This window comes from Manis javanica, chromosome 11 (assembly GCF_040802235.1).
Source record: "Manis javanica isolate MJ-LG chromosome 11, MJ_LKY, whole genome shotgun sequence".
In the NCBI taxonomy this organism is placed as follows: Eukaryota; Metazoa; Chordata; class Mammalia; order Pholidota; family Manidae; genus Manis; species Manis javanica.
Genome location: NC_133166.1, coordinates 108,664,852 through 108,687,949, shown reverse-complemented (window position 1 = coordinate 108,687,949; position 23,098 = coordinate 108,664,852). Strand labels below are relative to the sequence as shown.

The 23,098-nt window shown below is 35.6% G+C and overlaps 1 protein-coding gene across 1 annotated transcript in view; it reads right to left on the bottom strand.

Annotated features, from left to right (window-relative positions):
• Positions 1–23,098, bottom strand: part of ZBTB41 (zinc finger and BTB domain containing 41) — a 52,306-nt gene that overhangs the window by 7,137 nt on the left and 22,071 nt on the right. Inside the window, exons 6-10 of the mRNA XM_073217224.1 lie at positions 19,440–19,569; positions 12,227–12,322; positions 10,739–10,845; positions 8,373–8,478; positions 3,772–3,860 (exon numbers count right to left, since the gene is read on the bottom strand). Coding sequence (XP_073073325.1) covers positions 3,772–3,860; positions 8,373–8,478; positions 10,739–10,845; positions 12,227–12,322; positions 19,440–19,569 — 528 coding nt within the window. The remainder of the gene's footprint in view (positions 1–3,771; positions 3,861–8,372; positions 8,479–10,738; positions 10,846–12,226; positions 12,323–19,439; positions 19,570–23,098) is intronic.

Below are 23,098 nucleotides of genomic sequence, written 5' to 3'. Positions count from 1 at the left end.
AGGATATACCAATAGTCCAATGGAACAGAATAAACACAAACCACACATACATGATTGCTTAATTTAAAACAAGCCAATGAAATGCCATAAGGATGGGATGGTTTTTCCAACAAATGGTGCTAGGGCAACTAAGATAACCACATGTTAAAAAAAGAACTTTGACTTTTATCCAGTAACAGAAAAAGAAGTGAAGGCTTCTTTAGAGGAGGCTCATAGTCTAAATATGTAAGTTAAAATAAATATTCTAGAAAGTAAGAAAAAATATTAATGACCTTAGTATAGGCAAAAGTTTTTGAAGGAGGATACACTAGGAACCTAAATAGAAAGAAAAAAAAACTGATAGATGACTTCCTTCAAATTCAGGACCTTCAGTCATTGAAAGATACCATTACTAGAGTGAAAAAGTGGGCTGCAGATGAGAAGATAGCTGCAATTTAGATATCCAATAACAGACTAATATCCAGAATATAAAAAGAACTCCTATTAATCAATTAAAAAAGGACAGGCAATCCAATCTAAGAAAGTTAGAATTATTAATCAGGTGTTCCATAACAGTGGATATCCTAATGGCCAAAAAGCATATGGAATGGTACTCAAGAGCATTACTTATACAGAAATTAAAGGTACTTTGAGATAATGCTATATATCCACAGAATAGCTTTAAAAAAAAGACAGTATCAAAGGTTGGTGAAAATGAGGAGCAACTAGAATTCTCATACACCATGAACTACTGACAGGAGTGTAAAATGGCATAATTACTGGAAAACTGTACTGTCTACTAAACTAGAGCTTATGAGTGAGTGTCCCATGAGTCAGCAACCCAGGGCCAGGCACATACACAAGAGATATGAATGTGTATGTATACAAAGAATCATGACAAGAATTTCAGAGCACCTTGATTCAGAATAGTCCCAAGTAAATACTAATTAGGTGTCCATCAAAATACAGTGGATGAATAATCTATGGTATATTCTGGGAAACAAAAAGAAACAAACTATTTCCATGGATAAAACTCACAGAGAGAATATTAAGTGACAGAAATCAGACAAGAATACCTAAAGATAACTAATGTATGATTCCACTTATATAGTGATATAAATCAAAGTAATGATTCTTTGGCAAGGAGGTTACTGACAATAAGGGCCAGGGAGAATGCTTCTGGAGTTCTGGTAATGTCCTATATCCTGATCTGTGGTGATTACAGGAATGTAGACATAGATAAAATTCACTGAGCTGTTGATTAAGATTTGTGTTCTTAATGTGATAAAATGTGATAAACACACACACATAAACACATATATATGATTCAATAAAAGCAGCTTTAAAATTCTGCCACATCTAAAATCAAGTCCTACATTTATCAGCTTTATGCCTATTTTAACTGAATATATTACATTTCAACAGGACCATTGCTGAAGAACAGATATAATCACCAGTGTGGGGATTACATGAACAAAACACATAATGGCTGAGAATAAGCCATTTGCAGAAGAAAATATTATATCCATTTTCCAACTCCTTTCTCTAATTGGGTGGTTTGAAGACAATGAAGAGTCAATTAGAGGGCAGTCATGGGAGAACATGACAAATCCATTCACTCACAAATCCTTACTAAACACCTACTATTTCCAAGTCCTGGAGTGGGTACTGATCCTGCCTACTCATTCGAAGCAATAGATGTTCAAACAATTTGGCCCAAACTGAAGTCAGACCATTATTTGTACATCCTCTAGAGAAAGAATGTGTTAATAGAAGAGAAAAGGTCTGCATAGAATCTAATGAAGGGGATTCTAAAAAACCAGAATCCAGCAGTACAGAGAGTACACACTAAGGATGCCCTGAGCAGAGAAGATGAATCTGGGGAACAAAATTATTCTGATCACTAGATAGGTACACTATAAGGGTAATGATGGCTCAATACCCTTCACTATTTCTTTGATAAACTATTCCATAAAATCACTACCTAATTTTACTTTATAACCTCACTTAATAATTCTCCTTCTGATTAATGAATTTAGTAACTCTGCTTCCTTGATAAGAGAAAAAGACACCTTGGCCAGTACACATGAATATCTTATTCTATGGAAGGTGAATTAATAACCTGACATTCTTGTGAAATCTATTTTCAGTGATTATTATGAAGAACTCCTCAGAATATTTCTAATTCTTAGTGCACAGATATAAAATTGAGTTACTGGACCGCACATCTCAGAAATGGACTTGGGAACATGGTGACCAGTTCTTGGAACAGTCACTGTGGAGTCCTGTCTAGTAGCCTGCAGATCACTTTAGATCAAGAATTGACAAACTATACTCCGAAAGCCAAATATTAACTGTTATTGTCTTTGTAAACAAAGTTTTATTGGAATTCTGCTGTATTCATTTATTTACACATAGTGGCTGCATTCACACTACAACAGAAGGGTGAGTGGGTGCAACTGGGACCATCTGGTCCAGAGAACCTTCTAGATATTATTTACTCTCTAGATCTTTACAAAAGAACTTTGCCGACTTCTGCGCTAGACAACGTCTCCCTCTCACTTCATAATGGCCGTAATCGTTCTCTAGAATAACACAAATAATAGAATAATAGAATTCACTCCTTTAGTTTAAAAAGGCAGAAAGATTTGTTCCTAATTTCAAATAACTAAGAGATATCCAAGATGGAAATTCTACATTATCATGGATCATCAACTAATTACTATAAATCAATGGTTAAAAAAAGAAAACTTAATGTAATTATTAAGCTAACCCTTATTAAGTTTCTCTTCTAGAATAATTTCTGCAGATTTATAATTCTTAAGTCATCACTGGTCTCAAATTAGGTTTCTGTAAGTTCAGCATTTCTTTCAAATCATGACATTATTAGGCTTATTACTTATAAATAAAGATGACATTAAAACAGGGTCCTTACTTTATACTCCCATTTGTTTGTGTACCCCCAAACTATGATTTTTTCATTTGGTGGAGGTTATAATTTGTAATAAATTCTTCACTGCAATTCTTTACCATTGAAATTACCCAAATCCAGTTCTTTCCCATTTTAATATTTATGAAACCAATTATTTTTTCCTTCCAGAATAATAGCTTGACAAAATCCAAAGTGAGTATAAAACAGAGCAGCCATAAATGCATAAATGGGTTTCTTTCCTAATAAGAAAGAAAGCTTTAAAAATTGTTAATTTCTAAGTGGGAAGTCAAACAAGGACTATGCCAATGTATACAGAAGAATCCAACAGTCTGTATTTCACAATATGTAGCACTGCCAATGGGAAAAAAAGAAAGATTTAGAAAATGGTGACCTTTAGAGAGCAGCTGAAGCAAACCACTCTACTATAAATACTTACGAATCACAACTAACTGTGTAAAAAGGAAAAGGATAAAATGGTAACTTGGTAACCAAAACAATAAGGTCATACCTAAAGTGCTCTTGAAAGAGAAGAAAATAAAAGAAATGTCTTCAGAGTTACATTGACATAGAGGAACCATCAACAACCAGAAAAGGGGAAACTGAGAGCTAAACACTGAGTGAATACCCTATGGAACGAATTTGTTTTGAATTCTACAAAATATTATTAAGTATTAAAGCTTATACAAAGAGAATAGAAGGCCAGAATATTGCTTATTCATGACATCAACTTCAATATAATGAGTAAAACTCTTAATGGGGAAAAAACAAAACATTTTAACCAATAACAGTGAAGTCTATTCATATTTTATTCCTGAATGATTACACAAAAAAACCAATAAAAACTACCCATTAAATTTTACCTGAATGCGTCCGAAAATGCATTTCCAGACTTGATTTGCCTTTAAAAATTTTCTTACAAACATCACATTGATGAAAGGTTGCTTTATATCTAAGGAAAGAAAAAAGGTCACTAAATTTTTCAACATAATTTTAATAAATTACATAATGAAAATAAATTACTTCATTTACAACTTAATATATAATTCTCACATTAATAAAACATAGATCACGGAAATACTTTCTAAGTATCAATCTTACCTTGGTTCTTCCTTCTCCAGCTATATTCAACAAATCTATAGAGGTCTTCAGATTTTCAACTTTAAACTACTTAATTTTAAGCTTTAAATCACTGAACTTTTATGTTGTTACTATTATTTGCTTTTAAAAAATGCCAAAGGAAAAATTACAGTGACAAAGATCAATGATGGGCTGAAGAAAGAAAACAGGGTTGACTACAAAGGGGAATGACAGAAATGCTGGGGGTGACAGACTGTTCTGTATCTTGGCTGTGAGTACCTGACTGCAAACATTTATCAAAACCTACAGAACTACACAGTAAAAACAGTGGATTACTGTATTTCTATAAATTTAATGAAATTTAAAAAATAGATGCTAAGGCTGAATAAAAAGAAACTGCAGCAATCTCAAGATCTGCATTAACCAAAAGCTGCCATTTCTCTCACAGGCTCACTTTGTAACAAATATAATAAATACAATAAACTTGAACTTAAAATAATTTTATAACTAAGAAGAATGGGACACCAGTCCTTTATTTTTATAATTAGCAGACATAAAAACCTGCAAATTACTCAAAAGTTAAGTTACTAAGCAGCAGTGTAGTGTATGAGTATGTGTTTGTAAGTCAAAAAAACCTAAACTCAAAACTTAATTGTGTGGATAAAGATATTTGTAAAATTTTTAGCATTTCCATGGTAGTTATCAGGCAAGCCATATCATCTCAACTGGGAAACAAGTGATATCTAATGAATGAATACAAGGCAAAACATTTATATGAGACATAGGCTACTATAATGTTCTATAAGACAGTTTGCTCTTAACCTATCTGAGTTTCACTGTCACGTTCAGCGTGGGTTACCAATATTAAATTGCAATAGTATGCCTAAGGTTTCAAATGCTATTCACACTTCTCAATTCACCCAACTCAACATTTACAAAGTAGCTACAAAGACACCATGCAAGACCCTGTCTTCTAGGAAAGTACTTCTACCTAATAAAAGAAACATTTAAAAAGATAATGTGGCTTTAGTGAATTGGGAGTGTCACTGATGAACTTGGCGAAAGACTCGTAACCAGTATGCTTGGTTTATCTTATTCCATTAATATCCACAATAAATACAGAGATACTAACAGGGTCACCAAGGGCGCACAGAGAAAGAAGCAGCGGTGCTCAACCAGGGGCAACTGCGTCTCCCACGGACTTCTGGCAATGTCTCAAGACATTTTTGTTTCTCACAGCTGACATCTAGTGGGGAGAAGCCAGGAACATTGATAAACATCTACAATGCACAGGACAGCCACTAAAAGAATTACCTGACCCACATGTCAAGAGTGTTGTGGGTGAGAAATCTTGGTCTATACCATGAACAGAGTGATTTTTTAAGCAAGAAACTTCAACTGCCTCACAGTAGACACAGCATAAAGATAAAGCCTATGAGGGCCTGCCTGGGTCAGGCCCTATGTATGTAGCTCACCCTTCTCACATGGATGCATACGGATTGCCAGGCAGGAATGACAGCTGTGAAAAGGACTTAAAAATGTCTATTGGATTTGACAATAAGGAACTTACACCCCATACCAATTTGAGAGGTATAGTAAGGTCAGAGTTCATATTTCAACAACTCACAACAATGAATGGAAAGTGAAGTGGATCCTGGAGTAGAGTCAGCGTTTTAAATGGTTCAGAAGGAAGAAGAAACATTAAAAAATAATTGGTGAGAGGAGGGGCACTAACTAACCCTCGTCATTCCCCACAGCCTATCCTGGGACAACCTGCTTTCTCACATGCGCGCACAGGCAGCTCAGACTCCTCTCCCGAGAGGCGGGCTACCTACCTACCTGCCAAACTTCACATTTCAGTTTGTACTGAGCACACACCAAACAATCCATCACCTCCCTCTGTAAACTTTCCATCTGCTTCCTCTGCCTCAGTGTGGGTACCAACCACCCACCTGAAAGCAGGACTCATCCGTGCCTGCTCCCATTCCCTCAATAAAGGCCTAAACACTTTTCAAGTAAGTGCCTTCCACTGCCCATTACTAATGCTACTCCCCAGTATCTGTTTCCAAGGTTATAACAGCTTTCTAACTGGTTGATTTACCTGCCTCCAGATGTGTCCACCATAAATCCAGCCTCCATACATCATAAGAGTGATGTACCTACAATATAAATCCAACTGTGTCATGCTCTTGTTTAAAATCTTCAATGGCTTCTGATCGCATATGGTTAAATACTGGTTCCATAAAAATGATGCATAAGACCTCAGGTTCTAGACCCACCATAGTCAGCCCCCACAGACTGGAGCCTACAGGTTCTGGTTCCACAATTATCTAGACCTTGTGGAGGGGAGGGGATTCCAAAACTCTTCCATAGTGTCTGTAAATTCAAAATTATTTTCAAAATACTACTACATTATCTGCCTCTCTCACTGTGTTGACATTTACACTAATGATGCAGGTATAAAAGTGCAGGTACCTCAGCTCTAAGCAAGGTAGTGGAGCCAAAAGGCACAAATGGTCACCCCACTTCCCCCACCATGGGCTGATAGTCACCCCCCCACCCAACACACACACTCACTGACGGTCACTGTACTCATAGACTCACAAAAAAGTGTGAAGTGGTGAGACTGTATGTTCTACTAAATTTTAACCTTTCAAACTGTGCCAACACGGCCCCCCCCATGAAGCATGGGCACCGCACACCACAGCACAGTGTGTCCCAGAAGCACCTTTGGCTCCGAGCTGCAGGGGAGGCAGCCACTCTCTTCATGGAATGCCATCTGACTTGAAAGAATGAAAGACTGACTATAGTTACACACTGGAGTATCTGGCAGACACTTTCTCAGAAATTAAATGAAGGAAGCCTGTCATGGCAAGGGAAGGAACTGACAACATTTGTTATCAGTGATCAACTTAGAAGTTTCAAGATGGCACAGTATTTTAGAAAACTTGCACCTGCCCCTGTGATCTGGACGGCTTCCCAATGTTTCTCTGAGAGATTGGAGGCAATATAACAAATATGATTTGCTGAACCTGTACTGAGAAATGTGCTAACATTTGGAAAATCAGCATAACTCAGTGAACCCATATTTTCCAAATGACAAATACATGATATTATAATATTATGCATAGGTTAAAAATCCATTTAAAGTACAAGGCAGACCAACAGATTGTAATCGAGTATGAATACTTCACCAATCTTGTTCCAGATTCTACCTTGCAACTAACTACCTTTAAGAAACTACTCGTTTAGTTTTAGTGTAGTAGTACAGAATATACGTAATCATCTATTACAATGCTCTTCCTCTTACATACTACATACCTGAGTGAGGCTAGATTTTCTTCATTTATGTCAAGGTAACACAGGACAGCAGACACAGCAATTTGCTGTCTTTTATTAAGCCGTTAAAGAGGTTTACAAAAATGTAAAACAATGCCATTTTAATATGCCTTTAGTTTTGTAGTTATTTTTCATAAAATTGCTATTTATGTTAGCAAATGATTGGCACATTTTTAAAATTAATAAGTACTTAATTTTTTTCTCATTTTCATTTCTAATGTTTTACATAACTTAAACGATAATGTACTTTTTATATTATAATCTTTATAAAACAAAAGCCTCTGAGGTACTGAATAACTTTTAGGGCTTAAAGGGGCTGAGATGAAGTCATATGCGTATCTCACAGGTGCTTTGCTTTGAGACAACAAGGTAAAAAAATTAATATAAATGAGTACTTCCTACTCTTCAAATCAGTCTATCATTTTTTTGCATTTATATACACAATGTGTATTTTGCTCCTCATATTCAGTACTTGAAGTTTCTTGGCACGTTAGATCATGTCTGTTTCTTAGAATTGCTCTAAATATCTAGTCCCAAAACATGAATTCTTTGATATTTTACACTGGACAACTAATCTCAATTAAACTTAGACATCTAAAATGTATTAAAAAGCTGATGTTCAGGTCAGCACATGCCTCCTTCAATAAAATATCATTTTAAATGCTTAGTACAATTAGAGAGATTTAAATTCTGAATACAAACATTTCCCAATAATTGCTGTCTTATTAAGTATAATATATGGGCAACACATTTATAGTTAACTCTCAAAGAGGCACAGCAACCAAAGATAAATGAAATCCCCAGAGAATTGCTAAGATTTTTAATTAGTCATTAACTTCAATGTCTACCACCTCCTAGGGTTTAAATCAACTGAATACAAGGAAAATATTCTTCACGCAATTCTGTCAGTCTACAGTGAAACCATACAAGCTAGAGAAAGATAACTGCTTAACCTACCTTCAATTAAACAAAATAAACACACTACCTCCTCCAACCTAGACATATCTAATGTAATAATGAGGACACACTTTGCTTTTTCACTTACTTTTGCCATACTTTCTCCCCAAGGTGAACACTTTTGTAATGAACAGTGAGATGGTCCCTGCGACCGAAGCATTTTCCACATTCTTCACACTGATGAGCCTTCTCACCTTAAAGACGCGAAGGTTTTGTTTATAATATGCACTTAGTATTTTTTTCCCCAGAAATAAATTACCAAACAGTATGATAACATGGTGGGAAATACACTACAAAAGTAAAGCCATCCTTTACTCTGGGCTATCTGCTTTATATTTCTCAGTCAAATATTGTTCTTCAATGAATCTATGCTTATTTTCATGGATGTGAATTCTTTTCCCCAGCTGAAGAAGGAGTCAATAACATTTTGCTGTAGACTTTAAAATTACCTTTCAATGTAACACAGCAAGCTTAATAAAATTACTTCAAAACTCAGGCTTTTTTAAGAAATGTCTTATTAAGTATAATATATGGGCAGCATATATTATTTTTATTATTTTTGGGTATTAAACACCTCAAATGAACACACAATGAATCAATATAAGACTCTTACTGCTTATGATGAGGACCTGAACATTTTCATCTTTGTACTTTACTTTTAAAAGATTTTTTTATCTGTGGAGATTTCTTACATTTGCTATTAACCAAAATACAAATATAAAGGACAATTCTAGATGAGTCTAATTTCTCAACTGTTTTCTTACATTCAGTTACAAAGGCCTGGCTGGCCTTTAAAAAACCATTGTCTCAACTTAATACCAGTATGGAATTGAGCCATGTGACCTCAAGAATTAGGAAATCAGAGTTCTCCTAGAAATGAAAATGCATAATTCCAGTAAAAAGTCATCAGACCGACCGTTAGCACCAAGTGGTGATGACAACTCCAACATGCCTCCCTGGGGCCATTTAAGAAGATAAAGACACCTGCCACATACTTCATATCTCTGTCATGTTTATGATGATAACAGGAATCACCTGTCCTACTGTGCTCAGAGAAAGCTCCTTGGCATCACTGTGGTCATATAGTTGGCTCCCTTAGTATTTCCTGAACATCAATCTGAGAGGCAAGAAATACCCAGAATATAACAATTACAGAGATCTGAAAGTGATCAGGATTATTAAGGATACTTTTTTCCAAAGATAGGTTTCAAAAATTCACTATTACATTATCTTTAATTTCCAAATTATAATCATTTCTCTTTAAACATCTAAGTTTTGCTAACTTCTTTCAAATTCAATCAAAATGAGAAACTATTATCTTAGCTTTTCCTTGAGAGACGGGCCAATAGCAATTATTATACATATACACATAATATACAAAATGTAAATTTTGAGAATTTGATTAAAACAAACTTCAAAATATACATTGCAGTCATAAAGGGCACTGAAATGATTAAAATTACAGTGAACAAAAACACATCATAAAATTATGTCCCTTTCAGATGCTTTTTAAGAAAGGTTTCTGGAACTAGTATTGCAAAGGACCAACCAACACATACCAAGTTACTAAAATTATGCCAACATAAACATGCTGTACTATGTCCTCTTCACGTACTTTTTTTTTGGTATCATTAATGTACAATTACATGAGCAACATTATGGTTACTAGACTCCCCCCATGATCAAGTCCCTACCACATACCCCATTACAGTTGCTGTCCATCAGCGTAGTAAGATGGTATAGAATCACTACTTGTCTTTTCTGTGTTATACTGCCTTCCCCATGCCCCGACACCCCCCTACACTATGTGTGCAAATCGTATGCCTCTTTTTCTCCTTTATCCCTCCCTTCCCACCCACCCTTCCCAGTCCCTTTCCCTTTGGTAACTGTTAGGCCATTCTTGGATTCTGTGAGTCTGCTGCTGTTTTGTTCCTTCAGTTTTTTATTTGTTCTTATACTCCACAGATGAGTGAAATCATTTGGTACTTGTCTTTCTCCGCCTGGCTTATTTCACTGAGCATAATACCCTCTAGCTCCATCCAGGTTGTTGCAAATGGTAGGATTTGTTTTCTTCTTATGGCTGAATAGTATTCCATTGTGTATATGTACCACATCTTCTTTATCCATTCATCTACTGACAGATACTTAGGTTGCTTCCATTTGTTGGCTATTGTAAATAGTGCTGCGATCAACACAGGGGTGGATATGCCTTTTTCAACCTGGGCTCCTGCATTCTTAGGGTAAATTCCTAGGAGTGGAATTCCTGTATCAAATGGTATTTCTATTTTGAGTTTTTTGAGGAACCTCCATACTGCTTTCTACAATGGCTGAACTGATTTACATTCCCACCAGCAGTATAGGAGAGTTTCCCTTTCTCCACATCCTCGCCAACATTTGTTGTTTCACGTACTTTTTAAAAGGATTCTGGAAACATTGTTACAAGATGTACCCTACCTGAATGTATTTTTTTGTGCTTTGTAAGATGGTCATGCCGAATGAATGTTTTCCCGCATTCATCACATTCATATCTTTTATCATCATGATGTACTCGTAAGTGAAGTCTACAAAGAGAAGAAATGAAGGCCATTGAAACTGGTAACACAGAAGGAAAAACCTTGGCTAACTCTAAGCAATGAAAATGGGGCTGTTCACACAACCTCTTCATATATTATTTGCTCCATTTTTCTAACTTTCTGGTCTCACTCTTATACTATCTGACACCAGGCTCCCACTGAGGTCCCCAAAAAGCACTTTAACATTTCCACCTGCTCATACTACTTCTAGGAGATAGCCCTTCCGGACTTTAGATCCATTTCTACTTCACGGAATCTATCAAATGTCTAGGTCATCATCTGTCTGACAGGTAAACCTCAAGAGAGCAAAAGTAGGAATAAATTGGAAGAGTCAGACAAATGAGGTTTAGCGACTTCAGCATAAGATGACAGCAAATGATACAGCAAATAATTAAGGATTAACCCCACTTTGAACAACTGGTGCCACTTACAAACTGAAAGTTGAGAATTTTCTAAATTTATAAATAATCAGTAAATTTATAAGTAATCAATAAGTAAATTTTATTAAGTAACCAACTTCCTGACTACTACATTTTACTAGTTTTCTTCACACCACCCAAACAAAAATGTGGTTCATTTTATGGTTACCTAATGACAGATTATAAAAGGTTTAAATTATTAAAATTAATTTAACTTGCATTGTTTTTATCCCTACAATCCTCCATCTATATAGCCTTCCCATTTGTAAAATAATAGCCTTCCCATTTAAGTTGCCAAAACAGGTGTTGATTTTACCTGAAAACCAGAAAACTGACTAGACTACATCTAAATAGGCAAATAATAAATGAAAGTATAAAAATTAAAGCCTTTGAGCATTAATAAAAATTTAAATTGTACACATATGCCATGGTAGGCGATCACCTATTATTTATTCAGAAAAAAAGAACAACTTTTCATAAACTGAAAATGTGGTCAAGGATTCAGCTATAAAAATAATTACATAAGTTACAACTAATGCACAGAAGACTTTCCAAAACTGAGAATCCTGGTGTTTCGATTTTGTTATTTTTTCATACCAAAATATTCTTTGATAGCCAAGAGTGAAGAAAACATTAAGTTTAGACCACCAGAGTTTTAATGAATTTTGAATCAAAGAAAGGTAATGAAATATTTAATAAATATTTAAATGACAAATTAGACAGTAAAGTATTCAGCAACCTTGATGAGAAAATAGTTAATAATATTTTATACCACAAAATGGAGACAACATTAAAAGCTGTAATGAGAGGAGAAAGTTTATACAGTAAAGGTTCTGTACAACTTTATCATATGTGCTAAGAAATGTTTTAATTCAACAAACACAATGATAAGAGAATTAAAATGGAGACCTAATTTTATCTTAACATAGGGAAAAAATGGCTTCATTTACCTGTATGAACTTCCATGACGAAAACTCTGTCCACAAATGCTACAAAGATGAGGCTTCTCTCCACTATGAATTCTCAAATGTTCTTTCAAAGTAGTTCTGTGTTAAAAATATATACATACTTAGGTAAAGATTTCTTAATGCCAATGTGTATATTAAACACAGATTTCTAGAAAGCTTACTAGAAAGGTGTTCAAGCTAGCAGATACTATGGCAAATGTTCCCTTTTGCCTACATTATTTTTCCTCTTTATTTATTAGTTTCAGATGCATACAAACATGCTTGTTACATCTCTCTCCTGAAAACAAAACATTTAACTTGGCCTCCTTTGCCATCAGTTTGCTCAAAGATTTAACTACATAGCTTAAACAAACTTTCAAGAAGCACAAATGAAAAATGCTCAACTGTGACTACCGAATTAGGCAAAACTGAGGTGAATTTTAGTGGAGATACAATTATTGCTATTTCTATTTCCTCCAGCCCTACAAACACTGGACAGGCTTTGTAAAATAAAAAACAAAGAGAGACCAGCCTTGAAAATTCATTGAGCAGACAAAACCAGTTCAGTTACACAAATAAAGCTTAATTTAGCTTATTTTGCAAGGCTAACTTGACCTGGCTCATTTCTTACCTATGCCTCTGGAAATCATAGGCAAAACTTAAACTGTTTCCAAAGTTAGGTGTGAGGTAATTACTAACCAATTCCCTATCATTTAAGATTCTTAAGGTATCACTGATATACACTTTTATGAAGGTTTCACAAGAGAAACAATGTAGTTATTACATTTACCCTTATTATCAAGTCCCCCCCATACCCCATTGCAGTCACTGTCCATCAGAGCAGTAAGATGCCAGAGTCCCTATTTGTCTTCTCTGAGCTACACTGTCTTCCCCATGACCCCCCACACACCATGTACACCAATCATGATAACCCACAATACCCTTCTCCCTCCCTCTCCCACCGCCCCCTTTGGTAACCACTAGTTCCTTCTTGGAGTCCGTGAGTCTGCCACTATTTTGTTCCTTCAGTTTTGCTTCGTTGTTATACTCCACAAATGAAGGAAATCATTTGGTATTTCTTTTTCTCTGCCTGACCTATTTCACTGAGCATAATACCCTCTAGCTCCATCCATGTTGCTGTAAATGGTAGTATTTGTTTCTTTCTTATGGCTGAACAGTATTCCATTGTATATATGTACCACATCTTCTTTATGCATTCATCTACTGATGGACACTTAGGTTGCTTCCATTTCTTGGCTATTGTAAATAGTGCTGCGATAAACATAGGGGTGCATATGTCTTTTTCAAACAGAACTCCTGCATCCTTAGGATGATTTCCTAGGAGTAGAATTCCTGCATCAAATGGTACTTCTGTTTTGAATTTTTTGAGGAACCTCCATATTGCTTCTCACAATGGTTGAACTAGTTTACATTCCCACCAGCAGTGTAGGAGGGTTCCCCTTTCTCCACATCCTCTCCAGCATTTGTTGTTCCCAGTCTTCTCTATGTTGGTCATCCTAACTGGCGTGAGGTGATATCTAATTGTGGTTTTAATTTGCTTTTCCCTGATAATTACCAATGTGGAGCGTCTTTTCATGTGCCTGTTGGCCATCTGAATTTCGTCTTTGGAGAAGTGTCTGTTCATATCCTCTGCACATTTTTTAATAGGGTTATTTGCTCTTTGGGTGTTGAGGCGTTTGAGTTCTTTATATATTTGGGATGTTAACCCCTTGTTGGTTATGTCATTTACAAATATATTCTCCCATACTGTAGGATGCCTTTTTGTTCTGCTGATGGTGTCCTTTGCTGTACAGAAGCTTTTCAGCATGATGTAGTCCCATTTGTTCATTTTTTATTTTGTTTCCCTTGCCCAAGGAGATGCATTTAGTAAAAAGTTGCTCATGTTTATATTCAAGAGATTTTGCCTATGTTTTCTTCTAAGAGTTTTATGGTTTCATGACTTACATTCAGGTCTTTGATCCATTTTGAGTTTACTTTTGTATATGGTGTTAGACAATAATCCACTTTCATTCTCTTTCATATAGCTGTGTAGTTTTTCCAACACCAGTTGTTGAAGAAGCTGTCATATCCCTACTGTATATCCATGGTTCCTTTGTCATATATTAATTGACCATATATGCTTGGGTTTATATCAGAGCTCTCTATTCTGTTCCATTGGTCTATGGTTCTGTTCTTGTGCCAGTACCGAATTGTCTTGATTACCATGGCTTTGTCATAGAGCTTGAAGTCAAGGAGTGTTACCCCACCAGCTTTATTCTTCCTTCTCAGGATTGCTTTGGCTGTTTGAGATCTTTTGTGGTTCCATATGAATTTTAGAACCATTTCCTCCAGTTTGTTGAAGAATGCTGTTAGTATTTTGATAGGGATTGCATTGAATCTGTAGATTGCTTTAGGCAGGATGGCCATTTTGACAATATTAATTCTTCCTATCCACGAGCACAGGATGTGTTTTAATTTATTGGTATCTTCTTTATCTCATGAGTGTTTTGTAGTTTTCCGAGTGTAAGTCTTTCACTTCCTTGGTTAGGTTTATTCCTAGGTAGTTTATTCTTTTTGATGCAATTGTGAATGGAAGTGTTTTCCTGATTTCTCTTTCTGCTAGTTTATCGTTAGTGTACAGAAATGCAACAGATTTCTGTGTATTAATTTTGTATCCTGTAACTTTGCTGAATTCAGGTATTAGTTCTAGTACTTTTGGAGTGCATTCTTTAGGGTTTTTTATGTACAACATCATGTCATTCTGCAAACAGGGACAGTTTAACTTCTTCCTTGCCAATCTGGATGCCTTTTATTTCTTTGTGTTTTCTGATTGCCATGGCTAGGACCTCCAGAACTATGCTGAATAACAGTGGGGAGAGTGGGCAACCTGGTCTTATTCCCGATCTTAGAGAAAAAGCTTTCAGCTTCTCGCTATTAAGTATGATGTTGGCTGTGGGTTTATCATAGATGGCCTTTATTATTTTGAGGTACTTGCCCTCTATACCCATTTTGTTGAGAGTTTTTATCATGAATGGATGTTGAATTTTGTCAAATGCTTTTTCAGCATCTATGGAGATGACCATGTGGTTTTTGGCCTTTGTTTTGCTGATGTGGTGGATGATGTTGATGGATTTTCTAATGTTATACCATCCTTGCATCCCTGGGGTGATTCCCACTTGATCATGATGGATGATCTTTTTGATGTATTTTTGAATTCAGTTTGCTAATATTTTGTTGAGTATTTTTACATCTATGTTCCTCAGGGATATTGGTCTGTAATTTTCTTTTCTTTGTGGTTTTGGTCTTTGCCTGGTTTTGGTATTAGAGTGATGCTGATCTCATAGAATGAGTTTGGGAGTATTCCCTCCTCTTCTACTTTTTGGAAAACTTTAAGGAGGATGAGTATTAGGTCTTCACTGAATGTTTGATAAAATTCAGCAGTGAAACCATCTGGTTCAGGAGTTTTCTTCTTAGGTAGCTTTTTGATTACCAATTCAATTTCATCGCTGGTAATTGGTCTTTTCAGATTTTCTGTTTCTTCCTGTGTCAGCCTTGGAAGGTTGTATTTTTCTAGAAAGTTGTCCATTTCTTCTAGGTTATTCAGTTTGTTAGCATACACTTAAGAGAATTCTAATATTTTAACCAATCTCTGTGAAGAATAAAGTCACTGTGTCCTTACTATAGTAGCTTCATTGTAATAATGAGCCCCCTCCATGTTTTAGTTTGAGTGCTTCCAGTTTGCAAGCTGTCTTCTTCGTGTGTGCACAATAAATTTTCACTAAATACTGTTTTGGCAATCCACTTTACTACTTCAGTGATTCACTGACTTTACTTTCATTATTTATGAACATTCGACAGGCTACTGTGTAACCCCTGCTGTTCCAAATACATCCCCAGCACTTCCTATAGTTCTAACATTCAGAGATTTCCTACATATGTAAAGTATTGAGCAAGGATGGGCAGTTATTTTGGGTTAGGAATGAAAAAGGCAATATGCCTGACCTTTGCAGGCTTCTGACTGTCATTACCACTTGGTTCTTATTTTAATCCCACATACAGTGGGTGTTAAGGCTGACCTGAAATGAAGGTCAGTCTGTGCCAATAGATGGTGCCCTTCCACACAGCCCACCAACACCTGACACATGAGTCTGCAGGTATACACAGCTTTGTGCAAAATGTCTTTAAAACCATTCCTAGACCCCTATCTATTAAGTAATTAAAAGTAAAAATATGGAAAGGTTGTTCTGGTTTTTGGTTTATTGGTGTTTTGTTGTATTTTTTTAAAAAAGAGCTTTAATGGGAAAAAATGTACAATTCACAAAATAAATTTTATAGCTTATCAATCTGTAAATATAAGTTCTCATATAAATATAGTTTACTGATTTTCCTATTCTGCCATCATATTCATCTGTTATTTTAGAAAAGTGGCATTTTTAATGTTTTAAAATACTGAATTTTTATATACTGAAGAGTATAAAATTTATACATACTGTTTAAAGAACAGTATAAACACTTATATGCAGAAGACAGAACATTCCATCCCTCAGAATGTTTCATGCTCCTCGACTTCAACCTCCCCTACCTCCTTCTCTCAGAAATAACCACGTCTGTTAAGCATTCCCTTTTTTTTGTTATATTACCTATGTAGTACATGTTAGTATACAACGTAGTGTGCAGTTTTGAAAAACTGAGTAGCAAGCACAGACCTAACAATATTACCACTATTAGGTAAAGGGCCCACAAGACAGTATGAACAGTCTCTGTACCAAAGTCTGGCTGTAGCTTCCCTGTGTTAACAAGAGGCTTTCCCAGCATGTCAGTGGGAGGAAAACACAGGGTTCATCATGATCAGAGGATCTGACAAGCCAGAACAGGCCAGGCACTAGAAGTCTGGCAGAAATATGGTTAAGGTGAATAAGTCACTGCATATAGTTTGCTTCTAAGCTTACAGGGATATTTCGCACAAAGTTTACATCAACTACCTTTAAACCTCATGGATTGGTGAAAAAGAACATTTCTGTGAAATGAAACAAACATCCTCAGTTAATCCAGAAGCAAGGCATAAAGATAACAGGAAGACAGGGACAGGCAGAGTACAGGTAAGAATCAGGGTACGGCAGTGGGAAGTGGGAGCTGCTTTTCAGTGGGTACAAAGTCTCAGTCACACAGGATGGGCAAGTTCTGGACATCCAGGTACAACACTGCCTACAGCAATACCGTATCGCCACTTAATGTTTGTTACAAGAGTAGGTCTTGTGTTAAATATTCCTACCATGGTAAGAAAAAAAAAGATTTTGGGGCAGACCTACACCAGCATTCTGTTCCCTAATTAAAAGAGAAACACACCAGCAGGGAACTTGTCCAATGACTCACTACAGCTCCTTTGTGGACTGACTACCCACTACATTATGTGCTGCACCTATGACAACGTGACATTTTCACTGCCATCCTCCATCCTCCTGGGAATTCCCTTCACTTCTTTCTGTATTAGAATTCCTACTTCCTACTGCCTTTGTTTTTCTCTTCACCAGTTTGCTTTCTCACTCTGGTGAAGCATATTCTTCATCTGCTTCATGAGAAAGAGTACATTACAGGCAAAGTTTTTCACATCATGAAACGTGTCTGTATTATTCTCAGACTTGATTTTTAGTTGGCTAAGAATAGAATTCTAGGTTCAAGTATTTTCTTTCAGAATTTTGAAGATACAACTATAGCATCTTACTTTTATGTTGCTATTCATAGAGAAGTCCAAGTAATTTTAATTCTTAATTCAGTGTATGTGACCTATTTCCCTAGAAAAAAAACAAAGCATACAGAGAAGCTTTTGTGTCCCCAGTGTTCTGAAATATAGTGATGTACCTTAAAGTAGGTTTATCTTCATCCGATGTCCTAAACATTTAATGGGTCATTCCTGTCTGGTAACTCATGTCCTTTGTTTCTGGGAAATCATCTAGAATTGTTTCAGTGATTATCTTTTTCCACATTCTCTGTTCTTTTTTCTAGACCTCTTCCCTGGTTTTCAAATGTTATAGTCTTTCTTTTATATTCTGTATCTGTTTGCTCTACTTTTTGGGACTGTCAACTTTGTCCTTCAGTCCTTCCTTAAGTTCTTTATTTTGTCATGCTTTGAATTTCTAAGAGCTCTAATTTGTTATGCCAGTGACTCTTTTATATGGCATCCTGTTCTTGTTCAAAGGAGTGTATACATTCAACTAAGGATATTAATAATTGTTCACTTCCTTTTTTTTGCAAATTTTCTTCTTACCACCTGATCTATTTCCTTCAAGTTTGATTCCATTTTTTCTGTTTGTGTTATAATCTATCTACAATGTTAAAGGTTTTCCTTCTGTGTACTGTTATGCTTCACTATCTGTTCATGATTAAGTGTTGACAGACTAAAAACTAGATGGGAGGGTCAAAGAACTTAGGTGGGCCTTGATGACTGTGCTTTACTATCTGTGATTCAGGTATATTATTTGCTAGGGAATGTATTTGCCTTTTGGTAGCTCAGATTTTCAGGGAATTGTTTTCCAGTCTATTGCCTGGAAGACAAAATCTAAAATCCAAGATGTCAGGTGGGATAAGGCCTGGGGTTCACTGCTTTCGTCATTCAGAATGCCTTCAATCGTGTCAGTCGGGAGTGGGGTAGGCACCTGGCAGCAATGGTTCTTGTGAGTGGAACAAGAGCATCCGGCAATCTACCTTCTGCAGCAGTTTTTACTCTAGTCCTGCTGTTCTGTATTGCCTTCACCCTAGTGCCAGCGGTCTATGATACTGCCAGTTCCTACACCCTTTATAGATTCTGTGATATAAAATAGGTTCTCCATTTCTCCTTTGCCACTTTGAGATTTGTCTTTCTTAGATCTGCTAAGTTAGTTACCACTGGTCCATCTAGTTTCCTAACCTGTGTTGTTCTTGTCCTCTTTCTGGTCTCCCTATCTTCAAAATAAACAAATAATCTTTAATGTATTTTTAGTGGGGTTTCAGAAAGAGACAAAATGATATCTATATTAAATTTACCATCTAAAACTGCAAATAATGACTTCATATCATCTTCTATATCATTTTATATAATTTCTTTTATCCTCAATTTCAACTTAAGGCATAATTCAAATATCTTCTATCTTGTGTTACTCTAATCTTTATGAACCATATTTGCTAATTATTTCTATGTAACAGTACTATAATTTTTCTAGGTATATAGATATTTCCTCACCTTTCTCGTACTGATTTTCCACAGATAAAGCAAGTCCATTTCCTCTTTCCACCATGAGTACATTCTATATGGCGTTTCAAATTTCCAGTGTCATTAAACTGACGGCCACATATATCACATGGAAAAGGACCTAAACAGGAAAGAACAGTGTGCATTTAAAATTTAAAGAGTAGATACTAAGTTAAATTTAATAGGTATATTACAAATTAATACTCACCACTATCGGTACATACATCGTAACACAAAGCAATTACTTGGTTACAGTTTTCTGTTCCTCTACACTGATTATTCCAAGAAGGCAGGTTACAATCATCTCTATACCCTAGAGCTAAGTATAGGGCCTGGTATTTAATATGAGATGAATAAACTGAGGAGTTAATAAACTAAAATGGCTGATTCCTAGTTTTGAAATCAGACTGGAACAAAGTAGAAAATGTTATATACCAAATTTTCAGGAAAAGGGTATAATGAGAAAGTTTGGAAGATTTATCAAAGGACTTAAGAGAGTTCATGGTTTAGAAATGTATTGTTATTCCTTATAACCACAAATTTTTAGTGACTAGACTGAAAGTACAGTGGCAATTTCAGTTTAGTCTTACAAAATTAAAGCCAGATTTCTCAAAGCAATTAGCTGGATTCCAAATTAACAAGAATAGTCTGGATTACCAAATAAACAAGAGAAGACAGAGCTCTACTGAATGGCAGACTCAAAAGGAAGACAAGGGACATATGAAAAAGACATTTGGTAGATACAGTTCAAAGAAGCTGTGTATTTGGAAAAAGGTTTTTTAGAATTTGGAAAAATTAAACTGAAGAAGGAATTCTAATGAATTAATCATGATAGCACAATGGAAAGAAAATGGCATTTGGACACTGGAATTCAGAAACATATCTATGAGTAAAATTGTTCAGCAGACACAGTAGTTTGGGGGACTTTCAACATGTTTTGCACATTAGAGATGAGAGATGATCTCAAAATGTATATTGTATTAAGTATCTTCAACATATTTTTACTTAAAATCTCTAGTATTTCATCTTCCACAGGATCTGAGCCTTTTATCCATTTATTAACTCATTTAACAAACATTTGATTCTTAATTCATATCTAGCACTGGGGTAAGTAAAAGAATGAACAATCCTTCCACCTCCTCTCACATCCATCCACGCTGTAAAAGGCTTCAAGAAGTTGGAAACAGGAGAGTCGGCATTTGCATAGTTGAAAATAAAGACATGAAACAAATAAAAGTGCCAAGATGAGCATATTACGGGAAATGTGTTAGGTGGAGAGTGAAACACCAGTGACATTTTTCATGCGGAAGTACCAAGACGTGTCACTGAAGGCTCCAGCGGAGCGTTAGGGCGGCACTCAACTCGTGTTCAGTGCTCACCAGGGTTCTTCATAGGAAATGCCCACTCCATTCTCCCCTGTACTGGACATCTCCAGTTCTGCATGCAGCTGAACCTCTGTACTTTTACTTTTGAAGCTAAAGCTGGAGACTTAAGCTAAAGTAGATTTTCATGCCAGTTCTCTAGATAGGACAGAGTTAGAATATTTGACCTTTTTAGAGATAAAAAATTCTTCTCCCCTAACCATTCAGATTATATTTCTTAGTTATCTCTACCTCCAATTTGCAAAATACATATCCTAATGTAGGTAGTATGAGCAGCTTTGAAAACACTCAAGCAATAATTCTAAGGCATGTGGTACCTGGACCATCAGATCAGCATCATCTGGAAACTGATTAGATGCAAATTATTGGGCCACACCACAGACCTGAACCACTTATGTAAAGGAGACAGTGATCAAGGGAACAAAAGTATTGAGACAGGATACAAGGGAAGCTAAATATATGTATATATAAATACTCAAAGCAGTATCCTATTTTTTTCAGAAATGATGGTCAAAATGCAAAGCTACATGTTTATTTCACAAACAATACTTCTCAAAAGTTTTAAAATATTGATAATTATAATATAGAAATGATAATATATTGAGAGAAACAGAAAGCAAAGCAAACTATGCCTGGTTCTACACTTAGCACTTGATATAGATGATCTCATTCAATCCTCACAACAATACCTATGAGGCAGATGTTAATCCCATTTCATAAGTGAGGCTGTACCAGCTCACAAGGAGTGGCTACAGCAGACTTGAAAAGCCTAGATATAAAGTCTTATAACTTACATTTCTCTATCATGTCATACCTATTAAACTCTTCTTCTGGGCAAACTCAACCTAACCTAGTAAATGTCAACTCTTATTAAAAATCATACTGATTAATCATTTGTAAAATATTTATGTGGGCACAGCATTATAATGTAATGATTCATCTGCTGGTTTGATTACCCAGTGGGCAGTAATTTAACTTGGCAGGAAGATCGTCCCCAGACACTAACACGGAGCTGATGATACAGTTAGCAGTCCCTCAATAAATATCTACTCCACTTGTTGGTGAATGTACTCCTGTGGGTATTTTCCTCAACAAACTTTCATTAGCAGGGTATAAACCTTACCGCCCAGTGTTTCTGGAATACCTCTCCTGAATGACACCCTAGAGCTTGATAGAAAAATAATCTTCTAATATCAAGTCATAAAAACCTAGTTCAGACATCTTCTCAGAAACGCTCTTTAACAAGTATAACCACTGATCTATTCAGCACCTGCTCATATACTTTCATTGATGGGAGTAAACATTGTACAAGTTACTTAAAGTTTTAGATTCTAATACTTAAAAAAATTTCTATATTGAAACTAAACCTTGCAATTTTCATTCAATGTTCTTAGAATGCCTATTTATTTACTAAATGATGTATTTAATGAAAGTTGAAATAGAAAATGAGGAACAATGAGAAAGAAGGAAATATGTTAATCACAAAAATTCTTATATTTTGCTGTTTCTACAAAGAAAAACTACCTGTGGTTTTCATTTTAAAAAAGGAAGAAGCCTCCCAATTCCCCAGTAGAAATTGTTTCTTCCTGGAACTAATGCTAAAGAAATTTCTCACACACAACAGACAAACATGAAATGTCTCAATTATGGTTCTGGTAATAATAAAACCTGTTTCTATATGATGGCTTCTTAGAAATGCTGTAATGAAATCCTGTGATGGAACAATTTATTAAAGGCAACTCAGAAAGGGCTAAGCTAAAAAGATAACCTTCCACTAGGCTTATATATTAGAGCTACAAAGATGAAGTATTCCTTACTGCACAGTGAGGCCTGGAAAGTATTTGAAGAGAGCTGCTGTCTCCCTTTCCCAGACATAATATTTCAAGGTCCAAAAGTTTTTCACTTAACATGATTTTAAGAGTTTTATGTGCCCTATGACACCATAATTACCCACCTCTAGCATATATGTATATTTGTGAATATCCATCTTGAATATGGTATTCAGAAATAAATACAATATTCCAGATCAATTTAAAATCAATTACCTAATACTGAACAATACATTTTAAGTAATACAGATAAAAATGACAGTAGTTTTTGTCAGTCGTATGGCATTACTTAATAGTTTCTGCTTTAAGCCTATCTATAAAATACCACTTTAAAGTTCTGCAATCCCCAATGACTAAAAGTCAGATCATTCCCATGTTGATGACTTTGTATTTTTTATTAATTTTAACCTAATTTGTTTTAACCTTCTGTATAGCACAA